Source organism: Neoarius graeffei, chromosome 10 (genome assembly GCF_027579695.1).
Source record: "Neoarius graeffei isolate fNeoGra1 chromosome 10, fNeoGra1.pri, whole genome shotgun sequence".
NCBI lineage: Eukaryota > Metazoa > Chordata > Actinopteri > Siluriformes > Ariidae > Neoarius > Neoarius graeffei.
Genome location: NC_083578.1, coordinates 29,487,569 through 29,513,359, shown reverse-complemented (window position 1 = coordinate 29,513,359; position 25,791 = coordinate 29,487,569). Strand labels below are relative to the sequence as shown.

The window sequence follows — 25,791 nt, the reverse complement described above, 5'->3', positions numbered from 1 at the left end:
CACTGTCACTTTTTCATCCACCTGTATCAGTTTTTGATTATAAATAAATTGCAAACACATCATTTCAACAACATAATCGTTTTAATAACATTTTTTTAGCTGAACAGTTGAAAACTTACTTTTCATTTTGGACATTGGACACAGAACAGTGTAACAGAACAGAAAAGTGAAAGTTTTTAGATAAAACAGCTAAAATAAATTCCAAAGAGGCTTGAAGTAGCTGTCCTCATCTGTTTGACAGCGAGCCATGCCTTTTGTTGAGTGAGCCGCTCTCCTTCCTTTGCCCAGCCAAGTCTTTACATAAGGAAGGGGATCCCACTGCTTGCATGGTGGTCCCACTGTGTTGATGAAGAGGAGGTTTGCTGCATTTATTGTTGTCAGTTTGTTTCTATACAAACACTGCACACATAATAGAATATTGAAACATCAGCATATGTTTCTGTATATGTTGTTTTTATTTGGGAGACTTTGCAACAAATGTCTGTCTACTAAAACAAACACTTTGGATACCAGCTGTGCACGTCGGCGCAAGATGGTTAAGCAGTGGGCTACGCGCACTATCTCGCATGTTGTCTGTCGAGTAAAACACAGAAGGAATTCACTTCAGACATAATTCAGAGACAGGTCAGAACGAGTTATATGCAATGTATTGTGGGTGCAATTGGTCTTAAGTGATCAGTCTCATTAAATCAGTCTCATTAATAATACCATTAATTTTGGTGTTTAATAATAAATTACCTAACAGCTAAATTATGGTATATTCCAAATTATTATGATCACCACTGATGCAGCAATAATGTATTACTTACCGTATTACATAGACACTACAGCCAATAGCATTCATATACACTTGGGTGAAGGCAATTTGGAGTTCTTTGAGATTGTGTGACTTCAAGGATACAGTAGCAACAGACAAGCACAGTTTAACAGAATAATTGAATTTATTATAACAATGATAGTAAATGGGTAATAGCAGTTGAATACATTCAATATGGTCAGCAGCAATATACTGTATATACAAGGCACAAACAATGAGGTAGTACTCGATGAGCGTGTGTGTGTGAGAGGGAGGATGCACTGTAAAGTTTGGAATGTTATCTAAGGTGTTGGGGGGGGAAGGGAAAATCACCTCGTGGTCTTCTTGAGACAAAGGAATTCGTCATGGTTGCTAATCCACTCCCTATAACATTACCAAATCCACTGAAATCTTGATGAGGTCAAAATGTGTGTAATAATGAAATTAAGGGATGTTAGTGAGGATAGAGAAGAGCATGCAATAACCTATCTATTAAAATGACCAGAGAGAACAATGTAGAACCACAATGATCAACTCGACACTCTAAGTGTCTACAGTGTGCACAATTAAACAGTTTCTGAGTTTAAATTCACATTATTTCATAAAGCTAATTCCTAAGACTAGTTTGCCCAAATGCCAGCCTTACTTCCAGTATCAATGTCTCTATGCAGGATATGCAGAGATGTCCCGAAGTTTCGCGTTCGTGAGGAAAAGTCTCTGACGATAATGTGCACAGCGATTAAGTCAGAAGGAATCCGGTCGCTTCTAACTTTTAATTAACTGCTTGGGCTGCAATCGTAACGTTACTTATAATAAACAAATAAACCGGTTGTAACTCAATTGAATGAGACGGCGCAACTTGGGTACTCTTTACCGTGGCCAGTGGTATATACGAAAGCGCGCGGAGTCCTTTTTCTTGCAAGGCAGACGTCTTGATTTTGGATGTTCTGATGAAAGTGGGTATCTCTTTATGTCTGTATGACGCGACGGTCCACAGAGAGAGAGAGCGAGTTGAGTGTGACGGGGTCACTTATAGAGTCGGTCATGTGACGTGACGTAGGTGATCATGGCCGCCGTGACGTAGGTCATTGCGGGAGTTAGTTGATGGGATTTGTAGTTCTAGACAGGGACTGTGGCTGTCCCTACAGTATATTGAGGAAAACGTGTTGCTTTTGGTAAATTGACGTTAGCAGGTGTGGTGTTATGCTGAAATTTTTTTTCCCCCTCAGAGACAGTATATTTTTCTTTCTGGTACAGCCAAATCTTTTAGTGGTATGCCGGACCGGCCAGGACCGGCTTACTTTCACCCCTGTTTATATTACAGCCAAACAGAAGCCACTACTACTACTTAATAGTAGTAGTAGTAACTTCTGTTTGGCTAGTTCTATCAGTTTTCGTTTAAATCTTGTTTGTTTTCTGAGATATACAGTACTGTGCAAAAGTCTTAGGCACCCTATTTTTTTCATACAAACTTTGTTACAGATTTCTATTTTATGACTTCTATATTGAGTCAGTACAAAAACATTTTAGAATTCCAAACGTTCATTTTCCAGCACAAAATTAAATGTTACAGGAAAAAAAAAAGTTGTATCTGAGCAGCATATTACATAAGAGACCACTTTTCAGATTAAAAAAGAAAACTTCATGAAGGCTACTGGGTTTTGGTGCAAAATTAAGAAGCAAGTGTGACAAAGTGTCCAGAAGAACTGTGGCTGGTTTGTAAGATGCTCAGTAAAACCTACAACTCATTTCCTTATAGAACTGCACTAATTGTACCTGAGACTACTGGTTTATAAATTAATTAAATGATTGATTGATTTGATTGATCAATCAATCTACCTATTTATTTATTTATTTATTTATTTATTTATTTTAAGCGAAGGGTCATTTCATACCAAATATTGACTTTGTTTCATTTGTTATGGCTTACTGCTGTTTATAGTATTTTTGAAATGTTGAAACATTTCATTTGATTTTTTTTTTTAAAGCCATTTTTGGTCGACAGCATTTCTTTACACGTCTAAGACTTTTGCACAGCCCTGTATATAGTTTCGGCATTTAATTGTAGAGGTGTGCATTAGGACTGGCATCAAGCAGAACCCAAGAAAAAAGTTGGGGGAGCAGTATTTTTCTTTCTTCTTTTTCATTCCTTTTCTTTATTTTTCTTTTACTTTCTTGAAAGCAGAGGTGGGTGGTTACAGATGAATGTTTGTGCTCCAAAAGTAATATGACCTCCACTTTATTTACCTTAGGTATTCAAAGGCATTTTAAAAAATACTTGAAATGAATGAATGGCATCTAAATCATGTGAAGGGTCACATTCCTGCCAGTGAGCATGTCTCAGTTGATCTTCACTGATGTAGCCCTAATAATTGCAGTTTCACTGTGACGGCTTTAAACTGAACTCTTCCTCGGAGAGTAAAAACCCTCATTTATTCCCGGAGTAACATTAAAGCGAGACGGCTTTTTGAGTTCATAAAATCGATGAAATGTAGTTCCCTCTGAAATTTGGTCATTGTGATACATGTTTATTTTTGTAATATCTCACAAAATATCAGGCTGTTCTGTGGCTGGGAAGTTATTTAAAGGTAGACTGCCTTTCAGATTTTTCAAGTGTAGGTCATAAAAAGAATTTTCCCCGACACCCAATTATTTTTGTTTAGTGGACCGAAAGCTACTGAATTCAAATCGCAGACTTCCAATTTTATTAGTTTTTTTTTTTTAAACACAAGAATTAATGAATTTGGGATGAGATGGCCCTAAATTCTCCGCCATTTTTTCCTGCTTCACCATGACCCAATTCAAGATACTACGTCATGCATCACGTGGTGGGCTTTCCCCATTCGTGCAAGGCATTGTGGGATACAAATTTGAAACAGGAGAGAACAATGGAGGATGAAAGTGTGCGAATGAAACTTGAAAGACCGACTACAGTAACGGAAAGTGAGGAAGAAAAGATGTTATGTTGCAAAGGAAAGGAAACGCAGGACCAAACTAATAAATATCGGTGGTCAGCGAGCACCTCGGTGTGATCAGCTGTTCGTTTCGCGACAGAATGATGGAACTGTCAGTGCACAGTCAAGGTAAACCTGTAGATGGCAGTAATGCAACACTGGATGCCAGCTGCCATAAAGCCCAAAAGATGATGATGGTAAACCTGTGCATGTGCAAACGGACTTCCTCTGTCTGCTTGACTGTGCGAAGCAAACGATTTCATGCATATTATTTGCGAGGGAATCCCTTCAAATTAAATAACTTCCCAGCCACAGAATGGCTTGATATTTTGACATATTACAGAAATAAACATCTATCACAATGACCAAATTTCAGAGGGAACTAAATTTTACCAATTTTATGAAATCAAAAGGCCATCTAGCTTTAATTTGCAGGTATTCCCTAGCAAATAATGTGCATGAAATCGCTTGCTTTGCGCAGTCAAGCAGACAGAGGAAGTCCATGTGCAGGTTTTTTCTTCTCCTGCCGCTTCTTCTTCTTTTAGGTTTTACGGCAGCTGACATCCAATGTTGCATTACTGCCATGTACAGGTTTACCTTTGACCGTGCACTGACAGTTACATCATTCTAGTCAAGTCAAGTTTATTTGTATAGCGCTTTTAACAATAAACAGTGTCGCAAAGCAGCTTTACAGAATTTGAACGACTTAAAATATGAGCTAATTTTATCCCTAATCTATCCCCAATGAGCACGCCTGTGGCAACGGTGGCAAGGAAAAACTCCCTCAGAGGACATGAGGAAGAAACCTCGAGAGGAACCAGACTCAAAAGGGAACCCATCCTCATCCGGGCAAAAACAGACAACATGACTATAACATTAACAGTCCTAACATAGTCAGCTTCATTGATGCTATAAACCCCCCACTGACGGAAACCCGAGCGCAAAACCATTCACGACAACGACAACCATAGTCCCAAAGTCAGCAAGGCAACTGCAGTCCCCAGCCACAAAAGCACCACTGCAAGAGTCCAGAGTGTCCTCCAGGCATGACCTCCAACTGTCCACATGGGGCCGCCCTCCACAGGAGCGATGCGATGAGACTCCAACCAGACACAGGGCACCAGGATGGATCAGGCAGGTCCGAGGAGCCGAAGAGGTCAGCATCTCGATCCCAGGACCAACATGTAACTCAGAGGGACAGATTTTTTTTGGGGGGGGGGGAGAGAAAACACAGGTTGTTGGGTATGCCCAATGTCACCTGAATAATTAGGAACAGTATACGGTACATATTGCATTGAGTACAAGCAGGGACTCCGGCAACTAACTATGACAGCATAACTAAAAGGGGAGAGCCAGAAGGTAACACAGGCATGAGGGAGCCCCGGGACATAAAGCAGCCAGCCAATACACCGTCAACAAACTCGAGTGAGCAAGCGAGTGGGGACTGACAGCATCCATACATCCCAGTTTGCTAAAACACTCTATGTCTGAGGACCCTCCAGATCTACACCTTTACCTCATAAACACCATTAACAAAAGGCTTGACTAAACAGATATGTTTTCAGCCTAGACTTAAACGCTGAGGTTGTGTCTGATTCCCGAACACTACTTGGAAGGCTGTTCCATAACTGTGGGGCTTTATAAGAAAAGGCTCTGCCCCCTGATGTAGCCTTCACTATATGAGGTACCAGCAGATAGCCTGCACCTTTTGATCCAAGTGGGCGTGGCGGGTCATAGAGGAGCAGAAGTTCACTCAGGTACTGTGGTGCAAGACCATTCAGTGCTTTAAAAGGTCAATAGTAGTACTTTATAATCAATACGAAATTTGATTGGGAGCCAATGTAGTGTGGATAAGACAGGGGTGATGCGGTCATATTTTCTAGTTCTAGTAAGGACTCTTGCTGCTGCATTTTGAACTAACTGGAGCTTGTTTATGCACTTATTGGAACATCCAGACAGTAAGGCATTACAATAATCCAACCTGGAGGTAACGAAAGCATGAACTAGTTTTTCCACGTCACGTAGTAACATTAAATTTCTTATCTTAGCAATATTTCTGAGATAAAAGAAAGCTATCCAGGTAATGTTATCAATGTGAGTTTCAAGTGAAAGACTGGGGTCAATAATCACTCCGAGGTCTTTTACTGCTGCACGTGAAGAAACAGAAAGGCCATCCAGAGTTACTATGTAATCAGAAAACTTTACTTCTAGCTGCATGTGGTCCTAGTACAAGTACTTCAGTCTTGTCAGAGTTAAGCAGAAGGAAATTAATAAGCATCCAGTGTCTAATGTCCTTTACACATTCCTCAATTCTATTAAGCTGGTGTCTCTCATCTGGTTTTGCAGAAACATACAACTGTGTGTCATCAGCATAACAGTGGAAACTAATACAATGTTTACGAATAATATCACCCAGAGGTAACATATATAAAGAAAAAAGCAGTGGACCCAAGACAGAACCTTGTGGATCACCAGTCTTTACCTCAGTACGTCTAGAAATATCACCATTTATATCAACATACTGATAGCGATCAGTTAAATAAGACCTGAGCCAAGAGAGGGCCATTCCCTTAACTCCCACAACATTTTCTAGTCTATCCAGAAGAATGGAATGATCAGTGGTATCAAATGCTGCACTAAGGTCAAGCAGCACAAGCAGCGAGATGAGACAGCCCTGATGAGACGCCAACAGTAGGTCATTTACTACTTTAACCAGAGCTGTCTCTGTGCTATGATGAGGTCTAAATCCTGACTGATACATTTCATGGATGTTATTCCGATTTAAATATAAGCATAACTGCTGTGCCACAGCTTTTTCAAGGATCTTGGAGATAAAGGGGAGGTTTGATATTGGCCGATAATTGGACAGCTGACAGGGATCAAGGTCAGGTTTTTTAATCAGGGGTTTGATAACTGCTAGTTTAAAGGATTTGGGTACATAGCCAATCATAAGAGAAGAATTTATTATTTTTAGAAGCGGTTCAATTACTTCAGGTATTATCTGTTTGAATAGACGTGTAGGTAAGGGATCTAGTACACAAGTTAAGGCTTTTGATGCCGAGATTAATGAAAGTAATTCAGTTTCTTTTAGGGGAGTAAAACATTCTAATTGCTGATCTGATACAGTTATATTGTTAACTACAGGGTCACTTACATTGTCTGACCTTAAATTAGTAGTTTGAATTTTTTGTCGGATGTTCTCAATTTTGTAATTAAAAAAATTCATGAAATCGTTGCTACTACATACTACAGGTGTGCATATGTCTATAGTGGACTTATTCCTGGTTAATTTTGCGACAGTATTAAATAGGAATCTAGGATTATTTTTGTTATCTTCTATTAGGGAGGAGAGATATGTTGATCTAGCAGCACTAAGAGCTTTTCTATACTTCAGGAAGCTCTCCTTCCATGCTAATTTGAACACTACCAATTTTGTTTGACGCCATTTACATTCCAATTTTCGAGTGGTCTGTTTTAATGTGCGAGTGTCATCATTATACCAGAGTGTTAATTTTTTGTCTCTGATCATTTTCCTTTTAAGAGGAGCTACATTATCTAAAGTATGGCGGAATGTTGACTCTAAGCATTCAGTTGCCTGATCAAGTTCTGCAGGGGCTGACAGTGACCCAATCAAAGTTGATAACTCTGGGAGATCATTTATAAAGCTCTGTGCAGTAGTTGAAGTGAATGTACATTTAATACAGTAGCGTGGTGAGGTGCATACATTATTACTCAGACATAGTTTGAATGAGATGAGATAATGATCTGAGAGAACTTCAGACTGTGGAAGTATGACCTATATTTTCTACGTTTAACCCGAATGTTAGTATTAAATCGAGGGTGTGACCACAATTATGGGTCGGTCCTATGACATTCTGATTAATCCCTACTAAATCTAAAATGGACACAAATGCTATTTTCAAAGGGTCTTCTGGGTTATCAAAGTGAATATTAAAATCTCCAACAACTAAAGCTTTGTCTAAGGAAATAACCAGATCTGAGATAAAATCTGTAAATTCAGAAAAATACTCAGAATATGGCCCCGGGGGCCTGTAAATAATAAGTAATGGAATTAACTGGGTAGACTTATTTTTTGAGGCTACATACATATGAGTATGAAGAACTTCAAATGTATTAAATTTATAACCAGGTTTTTGTGTTACACCTAGATAATCATTATAAATAACTGCAACGCCTCCTCCTCTGCCAGTTAGACGAGGCTGGTATCCAGGAGGACTAGCTTCATTTAATACTATATATTCATTTGGCTTAATCCATGTTTCAGTTAAACAAAGTACATTAAACTCCTGATCAGTAATGAGTTCATTAACCATTAGCATTTTAGATGTAAGAGATCTAATATTTAATAGCCCCACCTTTAGATCAAAGGTGCTGGCAGCAGCTGGCAGTCAGTATGATCTAATTTTATATTGATTAGGTTACTGGAACAAACTCTATGAAATATTTCTACCTTTTTATTGAGCTCGGGGAACAGACACAGTCTCGATGTAGTGGACCCTGAGTGACGAGACTGTGCAGCTAGCAGACAGTCGGTTTAGCCTGTTCGTCTGCTCCCTGGCCTTGGCTCTGGATTGTCAGAAATTAACTAGGCCTGTTCTGAGACTATGACCTATGCTGCAAGAAATGAGAGCAGCACCTTCCCGAGTGGGATGGATACCATCCTGCCCTAACAGGCCAGCAGTGCCCTCAAAATTAGCCCAATTATCTATCAAGCCCACACTGTTTTCAGAGCACCACCTGGACAACCAGCAGTTCAGCGACCATAACCTGCTGTAAGCTACATCGCCACGCCGCATTGGGATGGGGCCAAAGCATACTACAGCATCGGACATCGCCTTTACTAATTTAAACACCTCTACAAAGGTTACTCTTAGTAACCTCAGACTGACAAAGGCGTATATCATTAGCTCCTGCATGGATAACTATCTTTGAGAACCTGTGCTTGCCTAGGACCCCAAGATTACCGGTACCTGCTATGTCCGGCGCCTTGGTTCCCGGTATACACCTGACTAAAGCTGCTGGTGCCCCTAAAGGCTGAGCTAATTTCACGTGCCGTATGATAGTCCCCTATAACCAGAGCTCTTTCAGGTTTCTCAGTGGGTGCATCACTAAGGAGAGCAAACCTGTTCGACACGTGACGCGGAGAGGAGTGGTACTCCCGTGGGCGAGCCTCAGCGGTAGCTTTGGCTCTACGCTTATGCCGCTGAGTCGTCACCCATTCGCCCCGCTGTAAAGGCTTTAATGCCGGAGTTGGGGGATTACTAACTCCACCTAGGGCATCCAGACTTTCCCTTACAGAAACTACACTGTTCTCATTCTCACTAGCCTTCTCTAAAGCCTGGACACGGGCTTCTAACACTGTAATCTTCTCTGTCAGAGAGCTAACTAATCTGCACTTATCACAAATAAAGCTATTGCTAGCGACGGAGGAAGAATGACTAAACATCCTGCACTCAGCACACTGAACAGGCTGAAGATGTGCCATGATGAAAAGATTCACGTACCTTAATCAAAGATCTGTTGATATTAAAGCAGATCCGATGTGGATGGCCTCCGCTTATGGTCTTTACACAGGAGGAGAAGGAAAAAGAAAGCTTCCGGTCTCGGTGTTCTACCGAAAAAAGAGAGAGGAAAAAAAAGCAGAAAAAGGAAAGCGAAAGTGGAAAGTACAAAAAGGAAAGAGACCGTACAATAAAAATGAAGAGGATACTGGAAAATTATCTGTAGAAAATTTTTTTTAAATGATTAGTAATTAATGCCAACACTCGCGGAAAAAAAGACTCGTCGTAAACAACTCAGGAACCAGGAAGTGCATAGCACTTCTATCGCTAAACAAACAGCTGACCACACCGAAGTGCTTGCTGACCACCAATATTTATTAGTTTGGTCCTACATTTCCTTTCCTTCGCAACATAATATCCTTTTTTTCTCACTTTCAATTACTGTAGTCGGTCTTTCATGTTTCATTTGTACACTCATGTCCTCGATTTTTCTCTTCTGTTTCAAATTTGTATCCCACAACGCCTTGCGTGAATGGAGAAAGCCCACCATGTGATGCATGATGTTGTATCTTGAATTGGGTCATGGTGAAGCAGGAAAAATGATGGAGAATTTTGGGCCACATAGCCCTAAATTCATTAATTGTTTTATTTTTAAAAAATAATAATAAAATTTGGAAGTCTGTGATTCGAATTCAGTAGCTTTCGGTCCACTAAACAAAAATAATTGGGTGTCGGAGAAAATTCTTTTTATGACCTACACTTGAAAAATCTGAAAGGCAGTCAACCTTTAAATAACTGCAAATAATTTAAGACTTTAATCTTGAACTGTTTCTATCTCTGACTAAAGTACTTAGTGTTAGTCCAGTTTATAAAGGTGTTTCAATCTGTGACTTTATTTAAACACTGAGAATCCTGTCCCTAGTGTTGAATACATTGGGCCTCATTTATCAAACTGAATATGAACAAATTGATCTGTAAATTGCGTAGAAACATTTGTGCAAGAAATTTGGTGTTCTTGAAAATCCTGTGATTTGGGAAGAACGTTGTGCTTGCCAGCTGAAGCACTAGCATTTCCCTGTGTGATGTATTTGATGTCCATGATGACCTTGGTACAGTTTTGATCCCCTCCCCCTTCCATTCTCATGTCAAATCCTTTCCTTTTTGCCTTATACCCAAATTCGTACCTAAATCACATTTTCTGTCATTTGTCTCAAAATTGTGACCTTTTCAGGTGTGATGCTGTTGCATATTTTTATTGGCCTAGACATGAGTCAAGATAACTTCCACTTCTGCCTTTCTGCTGCTGTTTAGTGGTCATTTTGTGTTTCCAGCCCTCTGTACGCGTTACCTTTCGTGGAGCTTTGTGCACATCACTAAACATAAATGAGCTGTGTTGGGAACCCTGTTTACCCTATACAGCAGATCGGCATTCATTAATACATGCACGAGCACAAAGAAAATCAGCGTTTCCTAAATTTTTTGTTTAGTGTAGTTTAGGCAAGCATTTACACACAACTTTATACAAAGATTGATAAATGAGGCCTATTTTTAGTGTAATAATTAAAATGTTTTCTAAATGTCCTGAGACACATTCTGGCTTGTATTTTGACTGCAATTTCAAAATGCACCTCATTAATGATGTAATTTATTTATTCTCTGTGTATTAGGTCTTCTCTATTTTATGTGGATCTCACCGGTGGAAAATGTGGTATGCAATACTACTTTACTTAAAGTTTGACAGCCTTTTGAGTTCATAAAATCGGTGAAATTTAGTTCCCTCTGAAATTGGGTCATTGTGATGTGTTTATTTCTGTAATACCTTAAAATACCAAGCCATTCTGTGGCTGTGAAGTTATTTAATTTGAGGGGATTCCCTCCCAAATAATATGCATGAAATCGCTTGCTTCGCACAGTCAAGCAGACAGTGGAAGTCCATGTACGCATGCGCAGGTTTACCATCTTCTTTTGGGTTTTACGGCAGCTGGCATCCAGTGTTGCATTACTGCCATCTACAGGTTTACCTTTGACCGTGCACTGACAGTTCCATCATTCTGTCGCTAAACAAACAGCTGATCACACTGAGGTGCTCGCTGACCGCTGATATTTATTAGTTTGGTCCTGCGTTTCCTTTCCTTCGCAACATAACGTCTTTTCTTCTTGCTTTCCGTTACTGTAGTCGGTCTTTCACGTTTCATTCACACTCTCATCCTCCATTTTTCTCTCCTGTTTCAAATTTGTATCCCACAATGCCTTGCATGAACGGGGAAAGCCCACCACGTGATGCATGACGTAGTATCTTGAATTGGGTCATGGTGAAGCAGGAAAAAAATGGCAGAGAATTTAGTCACGTGGCCCTAAATTCATTAATTGTTGTTTTTTTATATATACAGTGGTGGGCAAAAGTTTACATACCCCAACAAAATGTTTCGTTTCTTGCCTATTTCTAAGAGAAATTGAATGGTAATACACAAAAACCTTTATTTCACTTGTGGTTAATGGTTGGCTGAAGCCATTTATTGTCAAGAAAATGTTAACTCTTTTTAAACCATTATGACAACAAAAAAACTACACAAATGACCCTGATCAAAAGTTTACATACCCCAATTCTTAATACTGTGTATTTCCCCCTTTAACATCAATAACAGCTTGAAGTCTTTTGTGATAGTTGTCAATGAATCTCTTTATCTTTTCAGATGGTAAAGCTGCCCATTCTTCTTGGCAAAAAGCCTCCAGTTCCTGTAAAGTCTGGGGCTGTCTTGCATGGACTGCACGTTTGAGGTCTCCCCAGAGTGGCTCAATAATGTTGCGGTCAGGAGACTGAGATGGCCACTCTAAGACCTTCACTTTATGCTGTTGTAGCCACTGACAAGTTGATTTGGCCTTGTGTTTTGGATCATTGTCGTGCTGGAATGTCCAAGTTCGTCCTATGCGCAGCTTCCGGGCTGAGGCGTGTAGATTTTCCTCCAGTATTTTTTGATAAGTGACTGCATTCATCCTGCCATCAACTCTTACCAAATTTCCAGTGCCTTTGTAGTTCACACATCCCCAAAACATCAGAGATCCACCACCATGTTTCACTGTGGGAATAGTGTACTTTTCATCATAGGCCTTGTTGATTCCTCGCCAGATGTAGCGTTTAGTGTTGTGCCCAAAAAGTTCAATTTTGGTCTCATCACTCCACACAACTTTTTGCCAGAAGGTTTGGGGTGTGTCTCTGTGCAGTCTGGCATATCGTAGACGGGCTTCTTTGTGGCATTTGCGTAGAAGGGGCTTTCTTCTGGCAACTCTCCCATGCAGCCCATTTCTTCTCAAGAGTCTCCTAATTGTACTCTTTGAAACATCCACATCAACTTGTTTCAGAGAATCTCGAAGTTCACCAGATGTTATTTGGGGCTTCTTCTTTATATCACGCACAATTCTTCTAGCAGTGGTTGGTGAAATTTTTCTTGGTCTACCTGAACGGGCTTTGGTGTCTACAGAGCCCCTGACTTTCCACTTCTTGATTATTGTTTGAACAGTGCTGACTGACATTTTTAATTGCTTTGATATTTTCTTATATCCCTTCCCTGATTTATAAAGTTCAACTACCTTTTCATGCAGGTCCTTTGACAATTCCTTTGATTTTCCCATGGCTCAATCTCAAAGATGATGCGCAGCACTGGATGAGGGATAAAAGGTTCTCTCAAAAGTCCAGCAATTTACTGACTTTTATTTTCACCCACTAATTAGAAGAAAACAGATCACAGGTGAAGGTAGTTGCCTTTAATTGCCATTCAGTCCTGTTTATGTCAAATTGTGTACAGGTTTTCAGGCCAATTCACAGGGGTATGTAAACTTTTGATCAGGGTCATTTAGGTAGTTTTTGTTGTTTTCATGGTTTTCAAAGAGTAAACGCAGTAATTAATGCAATAAATAACTTCAGCCAACCATTAACCACAAGTGAAATAAAGGTTTTTGTGTATTATCATTCAATTTCTCTTAGAAATAGGCAAGAAACGAAACATTCTGTTGGGGTATGTAAACTTTTGCCCACCACTGTATAATATATAAACCAATAAAATTGGAAGTCTGTGATTCGAATTCCGTAGCTTTCAGTCCACTAAACAAAAATAATTGGGTGTCGGGGAAAATTCTTTTTATGACTTACACTTGAAAAATCTGAAAGGCATTCTATGTTTTAAATAATTTAATGTTTAAAAAGTTCTCTTTGTGTCATGTGTATCTACATACTCCTTTCTCTTTTTCTCTTCTTTTAGAACAGTTGTCTGGCTCCGGCGCAATCTTCTCTCCTCGTCTAAGTCCAGATCACTGCCGCATTGTCTATTTTGAGTGTGATGTGTATGGCCCACATCAGCAATGCAGCAAGCTGTGTATGGTGTGTTTGTGTCCCTGTGTATTGTGTTTTCTATCTGGAGACATTGTATCATTACTGACTTTGTTGTACTTGTGGATTATTGTAGTATGACTGGTATACAAAGAAGACGTCACTGGTAGTCGATGTGGTCAAGAGAGTCAGAGAAGGTATACTGTGTGTGTTTGTCTGTCTTTACCATAACAAATAATTATATAAACATATGGCTTTTTTGTATAATTTACAATATTATGAAATATTTTATTTATTTAAGTTTTTTCTTCCATGTATAATTTTGTATACAGATGGCTTTACTGGTATCTACAGCTCCATGCTGCCTCATCAGTGCTGGTCAGCTGACAGCCAAAGAGTTCTCCTATCATCTCCTCAGAGAAGCCGTGAGGTACAAGTGATTACCAAGGGACTCTCCCCATCTTTTCTTGTTTACACAGCAGGGCAAATCTGATCAATTTCTGAAATCTGATTTTTAAACACGAGTTCTCCATGTGCACATTACAAGTGATCAAATCCAACATCTTTTTGTATTGTATGCAGTCTGTATATGTACAGGTACACATCATATGCACCTCTGTGGCAGCGTTGTAGTCAAGTCACTAAACCTCAAATTCAAGTCCAGTCTCGAGTTCCCAGTGTTCAAGTCCAAGTCATTCAAAAAAATTTAGAGTCGAGTCCACTGCTGATCCGAGTCGAATCCGAGAACAAGACTCCAACTGCACCATTTGACAGTGGCTGTTTTAGCGCCATTAACATTAGTTTGTTCCTGAACATGGCGTATGAACAGGTGAATGTGCATCCTCTTTGTCAGGGAGTGCGAAGTATTCTGTCAGAGATGGTTGGGAGACGGATGCAAGTGCAGAAGGTGCGTTTCTTAAGACAAGTGAAGACAGGTTACCAATCCAGAACGGCAGGCAGAATTGTGAAACGGGCAATAGGTCGAGCGAGGCACAAACAGGCTATCGTAGACTCTGCAGAATCAAACACAAGAAACAGGAAATCAGGGATCAGGAAACCAAGCAAGGAAATAAGGCTCAGTAATATGTCAGCAGTGCAACTCAATACTTCGCAAAGTAAGTGCATTTTCACAGTTTTTATATAGGCTCGTTGATTGCGCCTTAATCCTGTGCAGGTGCGAGTCATTTACAAAGCGCATGCGAGAGTCCGCTTGGCGCGTGCACTGTCCAGAGCATGCCCAGGAGTCTATCTGATGCACACGTCAAGGCGTGCAGGTGTGACACTCTTGCATGAAATTAGTACAAAATTAGTGTAGATATAAATATCTTGTGCCAAATTATCGTGGCATGTTACAAAAAATAAAGAAAAAAAATCTGAGTCCTCGTCTCCAATTTACGAGTCCTAGTCAGACCCTCCAGGATTTTGCGATGTTGCGATTTGCAACTTCAGTGCAAATTCAACCAATCCCCGCAAATTCAGGGCGGTGTTGCAATTATATCCAATCACAGCAACTTTCCCGCAAATTTGACCAATCGTTGGCGTCGTCTTGAGGTGACGTCGACAAACTACCTTCCGCCTTAATTCCGTGTATACATTCAAGAGAAGCAGCATGTGCGAGTCAGTGTTTATATAGGCTTAAATTCTGTTACTGAAAGTGTGTTATGTTTACAGTGAAGGACTGTGTGCACATTACATTATTTTTTTACTTAATACAAGAAATTAATGGATGCCAACATTTTTGCCAAAATGGTATTTTATTTTCCATTGTTTAGGCAGCTTCAGCATCATACTGTGAGATTCTGTTCAAATTGTTTTTATTTTCTTCTATGAAGCCTGAGCCATTTATTTTATTAGTTTATAATTATTGTTTAATTTAGTCTTCAGGAGAGACTGCCTGCACACAGTACTAGTATTAATAGTTTTTTTTTTTTTCTTACATGAAGGCTGAGGCATTTATATTATATTTTAAGGTAACTTCATGTTGTGCTGTGAGGTTCTCTGCACTTTAACTTTTGAACCAACAGGTGCATTTAGATAAGTAAAGCCTATTTTTCTGCATTTTTGTAGTCCTGGTAATCTTTTATATTGGTAACATTGTTTATAGGACCATTTCTCAGTGTCTTTTTGTTTTTTTTTTAATCAATAATTTTTCAGTAATAACTTAATATTTAACATATCACTCAATTTTAATCACAAAAAGAGAAAATCGCAACAATTTCTCGCAACTTTCACTTCCTCCCGCAATGTAATTGCAACAAAAACCTAAAAAACACTGCAACTTTCATCTCAATTTTTTGGAAACCCCCCACAACATCAGACATTTTAGCCCGCAACAATCACAAAAAAGGCCCGCGAAATCTTGGGGGGACTGCCTAATGCAGTTAATGCACGAGTCCAAGTTCGAGTCATCAGTGCTCAAGTCCAAGTCAAGTCATGAGTCCTTAAAATTAGGGCATGAGTCGGACTTAAGTCCGAGTCCTGGAGTCGAGTACTACAAGCCTGGTCTGTGGTCTTTCCTTGACTGCTTTTTATGCTGGTTTCCGTCTGTGTAGTTTTTCCTCACAAATCTGTGATGAGGAGAATTGCATGAGTGTGGCTTGAATCTGATAAGAAAAAATGTCCAACTGCAGAAAATCTTTCCTGGTCCTGTCGGCTGTGCCAGAAAAATTTTATTTGAGCTGCCTGCGTGAACCAATAAAATCATCCCAATTTTATATTCACTCAAAGCCCAAGAATCTCTCTAACTCTTATTTGTATAAGATTATAAATACGGTAGGTAGTGCTTTCCTTTTAGCTTCAATTTTAATTCTAATTAATTATTCGCTGAAGGTGAAGTGAAGATCAGTGAATAATAACCGAGTTGAAGACAAGATTGTTATTCACTGAGCCTGAGGTGGATAATTGTTTTTGTATAAATGCACAGGTGATTTATTTAAAAAAAATTTTTTTCAAACTTCAAAAGCGGCATGCAAATGTAGTAAAGGCATGCACAGACTTGTTGCTTATCTATGCTGACTCACATAAAATACTTTTGTTTTGAAATAAATCACAATTCCACCTTACCTTTGAATAGTTTCAGCCCAAACTTTGTAGCATCTTTAGTATTTTCAGGAACAGCATTTCCTTTCATAATTTTTAATTTTTTCTCCCTTACGGTGACAAAACGATTGGCTGCCATTTTGCTAAGTTGCTCAAGGTGATTATCGAGAAATGGTCTGAATTTCACTACCAGTGAGCACGTGCAATTTCCTATAATCACCTCCATATTTATACTAACTTGTGGTATTCATGTGTTTTTCAGGACATTCTAGTGGTTGATATTTCCACAGGCCAAGTTACATCTCTCACCTCTAGTGAGTGCATCATTTGTTATTATTTTATCCTTACTTTACCCCATGATTGTGTCATTGTTGTCGTTGCTGTCTTTTTTTTTTTTTTTTGTCTTAGAGTCAGACATGGGAAGTTGGCGCCTGCTGACTATCCAGAAGAATATGATGGTGGTTAGCTGCTCATCTCCAAACTGTCCTCCAAGTCTGGTAAGGGGGGGGGAAGAAGCAGAAGAAAAATTTAGGGGGTAAAACTCTGTCAACTAGGTTGCAGGAAGCAAGCAGTAAATTTAAAACAGCACAGACTTTTTCTATTTGTAGACTATGAATACGTGCAGTGTGGGAAATAAGGCCGGACTGGCGGACGTTTACTGGTAATTTTCACATCTGTCCATCTGTATTTCAAAAGCATCAAACCAGATGGCCCATGAAAAATTGTAAAGATATGGGTCTAATCTACTACTAATTTTATTCCAGATGTTACACTGGATGAATGCATTGTCGTAACACGGCTTGTGAAACAGGGGCATCTGCACGCACGACTTTTAAAAATTAATAATTCATGGTCCTAGCCCGGGCAAAATTTACAGGCATGTCCCTCTCCCTGAGCCCTTTTGAACCAGCCCAGGTGTGGCTTGGCCCGTTATTTGCCCCGGAGCCCCCAAAAAACTTTGGCTCAAGCCAGGGCTCGTGTTATCCTTTTAAAAATTCATAACTCGGCCACTAAACGGTCCCAGCCCCACCAAACTTTACAGGCACCTCCGTCTCCCCAAGACATTTCAAACCAGCCCAGCCATGGCTCAGTACCACCGTGGCTCAACCTGCTATTTGCCTTGAAGCCCCTGACAAACTTTTACACGAGCCCTGGCTCCAGCCAGCCTTTAAAATTTCATAACTCGAAGGTGGGGAGTCCAGTGAGCAGCAGGTCTGCATGCAGAAACTGCCATGTTGATGAGGGAGAGATCAGAAGTGGCACGGTGGTGGTGTTGATTTAGCACTGTTGCCTCACAGCAAGAAGGTTCTGGGTTCGAGTCCAGTGGCCGACGTGGGCCTTTCTGTGTGGAGTTTCCATGTTCTCCCCATGTCTGCGTGTGTTTCCTTCGGGTGTTCCGGTTTCCCCCACAGTTCAAAGAGATGCGGTTAGTTTAACATGGGGTGGCCTTGGGCTGAAGTACCCTTGAGTAAGGCACCTAACCCCCAACTGCTCCCACTGTAGTAGCTGCGCACTGCTCCGAGTATGTGTGTGTGCTCATTGCTCACATGTGTGTGCGCTTTCATGTGTTCACTACTTCAGATGGGTTAAATGCAGAGAGTGAATTTCACTGTGTTTGAGTGTGCATGTGACAAATAAAGGCTTCTTCAAGAGAATGTCCGGACTTGTTCAGGCTGACAAGAAAGCTATGGTAACTTAAATAACCACTCTTTAGTGGTAAGAAAAGCATCTCAGAATATACAACACAGAACCTTGTGCCATTCTCTGGAATAACTGAAATTCTGTATTTAAGAATAAAATATACATTTACCTATAACAGCTGTACCCAAATGCAATATTTTTCAACCTTTTACTTGGTATTACCTTTACTAAAGATACATGCTGTGTTTTAAATATGGCTAAAATAAGGAACCGAAGAAAACTCTCTCATGCTGTCTTTCAATTAGGATAACTTTTATCACTCAAATGCTACCCAAAGATCATGCCTTCATAGGCTTTTGAATGGAGCGGAGTGTTAATGTGGCTGCAGTAACAAGATAATAAATTTATACACATTGAATATTTGGTTGTACAATATATGCTCTATACAGTGGTGCTTGAAAGTTAGTGAACCCTTTAGAATTGTCTATATTTCTGCATAAATATGACCTGAAACATCAGATTTTCACACAAGTCCTAAAAGTAGATAAAGAGAATCCAGTTAAACAAATGAGACAAAAATATTATACTTGGTCATTTATTTATTGAGGAAAATGATCCAATATTACATATCCGTGAGTGGCAAAAGTATGTGAACCTCCGGGATTAGCAGTTAATTTGAAGGTGAAATTAGAGTCAGGTGTTTTCAATCAATGGGATGACAATCAGGTGCGAGTGGGCACCCTGTTTTTTATTTAAAGAACAGGAATCTATCGAAGTCTGATCTTCACAACACGTTTACATGTTTTCATGTACACATGAACAAAGGAGATTTCTGAGGATCTCAGAAAAAGCATTGTTGATGCTCATCAGGCTGGAAAAGGTTACAAAACCATCTCTAAAGAATTTGGACTCCACCAATCCACAGTCAGACTGACTGTGTACAAATGGAGGAAATTCAAGACCATTGTTACCCTCCCCAGGAGTGGTCGACCAACAAAGATCACTCCAAGCGCAAGGCGTGTAATAGTCAGCGAGGTCACAAAGGACCCCAGGGTAACTTCTAAGCAACTGAAGGCCTCTCTCACATTGGCTAATGTTCATGAGTCCACCATCAGGAGAACACTGAACAACAATGGTGTGCATGGCAGGGTTGCAAGGAGAAAGCCACTGCTCTCCAAAAAGAACATTGCTGCTTGTCTGCAGTTTGCTAAAGATCACGTGGACAAGCCAGAAGGCTATTGGAAAAATGTTTTGTGGATGGATGAGACCAAAATAGAACTTTTTTTTGGTTTAAATGAGAAGCGTTATGTTTGGAGAAAGGAAAACACTGCATTCCAGCATAAGAACCTTATCCCATCTGTGAAACATGGTGGTGGCAGTATCATGGTTTGGGCCTGTTTTGCTGCATCTGGGCCAGGACGGCTTGCCATCATTGATGGAACAATGAATTCTGAATTATACCAGCAAATTCTAAAGGAAAATGTCAGGACGTCTGTCCATGAACTGAATCTTAAGAGAAGGTGGGTCATGCAACAAGACAATGACCCTAAGCACACAAGTCATTCTACCAAAGAATGGTTAAAGAAGAGTAAAGTTAATGTTTTGGAATGGCCAAGTCAAAGTCCTGACCTTAATCCAATCGAAATGTGGAAGGACCTGAAGCGAGCAGTTCATGTGAGGAAACCCACCAACATCCCAGAGTTTAAGCTGTTCTGTACGGAGGAATGGGCTAAAATTCCTCCAAGCCGGTGTGCAGGACTGATCAACAGTTACCAGAAACGTTTAGCTGCAGTTCTTGCTGCACAAGGGGGTCACACCAGATACTGAAAGCAAAGGTTCACATACTTTTGCCATTCACAGATATGTAATATTGAATCATTTTCCTCAATAAATAAATGACCAAGTATAATATTTTTGTCTCATTTGTTTAACTGGGTTCTCTTTATCTACCTTTAGGACTTGTGTGAAAATCTGATGTTGTTTTAGGTCATATTTATGCAGAAATATAGAAAATTCTAAAGGGTTCACAAACTTTCAAGCAACACTGTAGCTGTTCAGCACTAATTTCATATTTGAATTAGGACACGATTGTTATATTTCTGTTTTGTGTGTGTGTGTGTGTGTGTGTGTGTGTGTGTGTGTGTGTGTGTGGTTCTTTTCCAAACCAAAAAAAAAAAAAAAGACATACTGATGGAATGGTTTCCTATCTCTAGAGGGTGGGCTTTCTACCAGCAAGTGGTTCAGAAGAAGAAGTGTCGTGGGTGACGCTAGAGGATGCTCAAATGCAGCAGGAAATTGACTGGCAGGTTGTTAATTTCAGCCCACCTCCAGAGGAGGACAACAAACAATACCGTGAGTCTCCATTAACTTTTTAAACATACTTATGAATACAGGCTGCTTTACAGAGGCTTGCATGTGGACAGCAACCCACATAACAGCATCCAATGAAACACTGGTTACATATGCATGTGTGACTTCTGTGAACAAAGATTAGCCACTAGGATAGTGACTCTAACCTGAATAACCTTTTGTGGATTTCCTCCTTCTTCTGAAATGGTGCTTAAAAATGAGCGACACACACATGCCACTGGGATCAATGTTAAACCTGTAGAACCGGGGAATGGACATGGTGACACCCAGGTAGCAGGAGAAGGGTTCCTGGAGAGGCAAGCCTTATAGTGTCGCCCCCTGTAAAAGTTTCATGTCACAGTAGGAGCCTGGAAGCCTAGACCATATAGAGGCCATGGTGATGGATGAAGCAATTAGAGGTGTAAAATGTCTTTCACACTATTTTACATCATGAGTTAATATTTTATTACTCCTGGCAGCTGGTTCACATAAAGGAAGAAAATAATCTTACAAAATACAGTAACTAAAATCGAAACAAAAGTAACGACTTCACAATTTTGAAATAATTACATGATTTGAAGATATTGGGGTCCATGTACATTTTGGTAATTCTATTTTCATTTCAGAAACAGAAGTGAGAAAAAGAAAAACAAATGGTGTTTTGATTTGATTTTCAGTTCAAAATCCAAAAATGAATCGCAAAAAACAAGTCATATTTTGTCGTCCTGTTCAGCCACTGCATATACAAATTTTAAAAAAAGACTTTCCTTTTCTCCTTGGTAAAACGGAAAATAAAGTCATAAGAAAGCAAAACCCCAAAATAGCCGCCACCCCCATTTTTTGAAACTGGCAGCTGTGGTCAGCCCATGTGCACAGCCATCAACGTTCCTATTATTCAAACACCTGGCTGGCTGAACTGCTAGCTGAAAAAGCTTGGAGCAGTTTGTCATTTCCTGAAACAAAAAAAAATGTCCCTCAGGGAGGAGGACATGAGTGCAGAAAAACTTGGTCGCGTATTTCAGATGAAACTTGCTTAACAGTTTTTTATTAATTAATGCAGCTGTTGCAGTTCCTGTTATCTCATAGAATATTCAGTCATCACTAATGAGCAGAAAGTTAATTTCTCCCAAGGCTATGTGAGCTACAGCCATAACCTCTGGGCAATTTAGTTGTAGATGGGACATGTCCATGTGGACAGTTCTGGCTTCAGAAAATGAAAAAAAGGCTATTTTTATTATTATTATACCCCTGCTCTGAGGGGGGGGTTATACTGGTTTACCTCTGTCCATCTGTCTGAAACACCCTTTTTCTCAGCAACCACAAATCATAGCCATTTGGTACCAAACTTCAACTTGGGGTTCTATACCGTGTATACTGTTTTCAGGTCTGTCGCACATCGACTTCTTGTTTACTGACTGAATGTATTTATGAAACATACAAATAGGGTGGATTTTGACACTATTTCAAGAAGCAAAATGCTATTTCAAAATGACAGTTTACCAGGATGCTATTTGAAATTCCTGGGGAGAACACTGCTCTTTACTTACTTGTTTCAGGGTTAATTATTTGTTGAAGTCAACATTCATAATAAGTGTCCTATTCTTTCAAGTTCAAGTTCAGGTTTATTATAAAGCCCTTTAAAAACAACAACAGTTGACCAAAGTGCTGTACAGTCCATCTAAGATAAGAGTAATTAAATAGATAAATAAAAAAATAAGTAAGAATGAAGTGAATATACATAATCATATATAAGACCTAAAAGCAGATAAAGGACAGAGACATAAGATCACACATAGACCCTAAAAGCAAATCATGGACAACAGACATGGATCTTCACTATACCAAGTCACATAACATCACACCACTCATAGAGAGTCAAACGCCAGGGAGAAAAAGTGTGTTTTCAGGCAGGACTTGAAGATGGGCACTGAGGGGGCAAGCCTTACATGCAGTGGGAGTTCATTCCATAGTTTGGGGCCTATAACTGCAAAAGCACAATCCCCCCTACTCTTTAGTCTAGAGGGTGGGACAGTTAGCAGTAGTTGGTCAGAAGACCTCAGTGATCTCAAGGGTGTATGATGATGAAGGAGGTCTGCTATGTAGGATGGGGCTAAATGTTTCAGAGACTTAAAAACAAACAACAGAATTTTAAAATGTATCCTGAAACGCACAGGGAGCCACTGGAGAGCCTTCAGAACAGGTGTGATGTGCTCACGCTTGCGTGTTCTGGTCAGGAACCGTGCCGCAGCGTTCTGAACTAGTTGGAGCCTTGACAAGGAAGAGCAGCTAAGACCAGCATACAAAGCATTACAGTAATCAAGGCGGGACGTAATAAAAGCATGTATAGCAGTCTCCAGATTACTAGGAGATAGAAAAAGGTTTGACCTTTGATAGGAGTCTTAAATGGAAGAAATTAGATTTGACAACAGTATTTATTTGTTTCTCCATTTTGAAGTCTGAGTCAAAAATTACACCTAGATTTCTTACTGAATCTTTGACAAAAAGACTCAGAGGGCCAAGGTCCAAGTTATTTTTGCAGGCGTTGCTGGGTTTGCAGAGTAAAACCTCAGTTTTGTTTTCATTTAAACTTAAAAAATTCAAGGACATCCAGGCTTTAATGTCCTCAAGACAATCAATGAGCTTAGAAACTGACTGAGAGTTAGTGGGCTTCAGTGGCATATAAATCTGGGTATCGTCAGCATAACAATGAAAGATGATGTTATATTTCTTTAAAATGGAACCTAATGGCAAAAGGTAGAGGGAGAAGAGGATAGGGCCAAGAATTGACCCCTGGGGGACCCCATAGGGGAGGGGTGCAAAGGAAGAGGTGTGTTCTCCAATGCTGACAGAAAAACTTCTGTCAACAAGATACGACTTGAACCATTCCAGGGCTGTTCCCTTTAAGCCAACCCACTGTTCTAAGCGATCAATAAGGATGCTATGATCTACTGTGTCAAATGCAGCTGTAAGGTCAAGGAGTACCAGAATCACAAAATCACCACTATCAGTAATTTGCAGCAAATCATTAAAGACTTTAAGAAGTGCTGACTCTGTGCTATGCCGAACTTTAAAACCAGATTGAAAAGGCTCTAGAAGATTATTTGCATCTAAATGAGATTGAAGCTGTTTAAATACAATTTTTTCCAACAGTTTAGATAGAAATGGGAGCTTAGATATAGGCCTGTAATTAGAGAAGACTGAGGTATCCAGGTTTGGCTTCTTAATTAAAGGCTGCACAACAGCATGCTTAAAGTGCATGGGCACAATGCCTGATGTAAGACTGGAGTTTATTATGGCTAAAATACTGGCTCCAGTAGTGTCAATAGTTTCTTTAATGAGACGGGGAGGAATAGTGTCTGTGGGCCCAGGTGTGGATTTCAGCTGCCCAATGGTTTCCAGGAGGAGAGAGAGAGAGAGACACAGGTTCAAATTCACTAAACACCTTGTGGCATGTAACAGAGGAGGACGGATCAGCCAAGGGAGGAGATATAATAGATCTGATATTAGAGATTTTTTTCCACAAAATAATGTAAAAATCCTTCACATCTTAAGGGAGTAGCATCACTCCCGGTAGGTTGAGGTGCAGTTAAGGCACTGTCAATAGTTTTGAATAACGTGCGTGGATTGTTGCTGTTCTGTTGGATGACATTAGAGAAATATTTTGTTTTCTCACTTTTGACAACTCTTTTTGATATTTGACCCAGCTGCTTTGTAAAATATCAAAAGAAATTTGCAGCTTATCTTTTTTCCACTTGCGTTCAGCTATTCTGCATTCCCGTCTGCACGCGCGAGTAACATCATTTAACCAGGGCTCTATTTTATTTCTTGGCCGCAGTTTTTTGACTGGAGCTATTGCATCAAGAATGTTGAAACAAGCGGAGTTAAATGAGTGGATTAGGTTATCTGGACTTGAGTGTTCTGTAAGATTATCAGCGGCAGGAGAAAAAGCCGCCGAGAACCAAGCAGCAGTGGTGGAATTTAAAATGCGGCGGTAGCGCATGGGGGCACAACGCTCAGCTTCACAAGAGAGGGAGACATCAAATAATACAGGCCTATGGTCAGAAAAGACAGCATCGCACATATTAACGTTGCACACCGATAACCCACAGGAGAGTACCAAATCTAATGTGTGACCGTGCACTTGAGTGTATTCAGTCACAGACTGTATAAGACCAAACGAATCAATAACGTTCAGAAAGCCATTAACCATTTGCTTTGATGGACAGCATACATGTATGTTAAAGTCACCCACTATTAGAACTTGATCATACTTTGGCAAAATTTCTGACAGGAAATTGGAAAAGTCACTGATAAAGTCCTTATTGTAGTTCGGTGGCCGATAGATCACAGCACAAAAAACTGGCTGAGAGTGCTTGAGTTCAAATGCCGTTAGCTCAAAACTAGAGAAATTCTGGACTGATGTTTGTGTACATTTCAGGCTGTTTTTAAACACAGAGGCTACGCCTCCACCTCTTCCTGTAGTCCTAGGTGAACTAAAATACGTGCAATCAGGCGGCAGTAGTTCAGTGAAAGGGCCAGACTCACCCACATTCAGCCACGTCTCCGTTACGCAAAGCAGATCCAGTCCATGAGTTCTAAAAAAGTCGTTCAATATGAAAGTCTTGTTGACAATCGATCTTGCATTGACCAAGGCAATCTTGGCTGAAATCGAGCCACATGCCTTCCGGGGTGCCCGACCAAGGGGCCGAATGTTACCGAGGTTAATCCCTCCTTTCCGGGGTCGGAGTGAGCGCAGGAGCCGGGGATGGTAGTCCACTGGTCCAACAACGGGCCGCAGCCATGACCGCACAGGTTCCAAGCAACAGCGGGTTTGGAAACAGCAGTAATCCGGTCTGGGTGCGGACAGAGCCTGATGAGGTGTTCTCGATGATCGTGACCAGCCATAGATCTTGAGTTTTACCAGGAGACCGCTGCGCTTTCCCTGACGGCGTTTGCGCTTATGGCTTGGCAGTGCAGGAGCGCGCAGGAGGTATGCAGGTATATCCGAGAGGAATGGAGGGGAATGAAAGGTCTTTCTGCCCAATTCATGAAAGGCCAACCTCTCGGTAGACCATCGGATGTCAAGCAGAGTTTGGCGATCGTATATCCGTAGAGCAAATGCATTGTCAGCGATAACAAATAGCAGGAGCATGAGCAGGTGAAGAG

At 40.3% G+C, this 25,791-nt stretch overlaps 1 protein-coding gene across 2 annotated transcripts in view; it reads left to right on the top strand.

Annotated features, from left to right (window-relative positions):
• Nucleotides 1–25,791, top strand: part of apeh (acylaminoacyl-peptide hydrolase) — an 83,086-nt gene that overhangs the window by 32,647 nt on the left and 24,648 nt on the right. For both annotated transcript variants that reach the window (XM_060931693.1, XM_060931694.1), the window contains exons 10-16: nucleotides 10,940–10,980; nucleotides 13,529–13,647; nucleotides 13,733–13,793; nucleotides 13,929–14,026; nucleotides 16,898–16,949; nucleotides 17,044–17,132; nucleotides 20,490–20,628. In XM_060931693.1, the coding sequence (XP_060787676.1) occupies nucleotides 10,940–10,980; nucleotides 13,529–13,647; nucleotides 13,733–13,793; nucleotides 13,929–14,026; nucleotides 16,898–16,949; nucleotides 17,044–17,132; nucleotides 20,490–20,628 (599 nt within the window). The remainder of the gene's footprint in view (nucleotides 1–10,939; nucleotides 10,981–13,528; nucleotides 13,648–13,732; nucleotides 13,794–13,928; nucleotides 14,027–16,897; nucleotides 16,950–17,043; nucleotides 17,133–20,489; nucleotides 20,629–25,791) is intronic.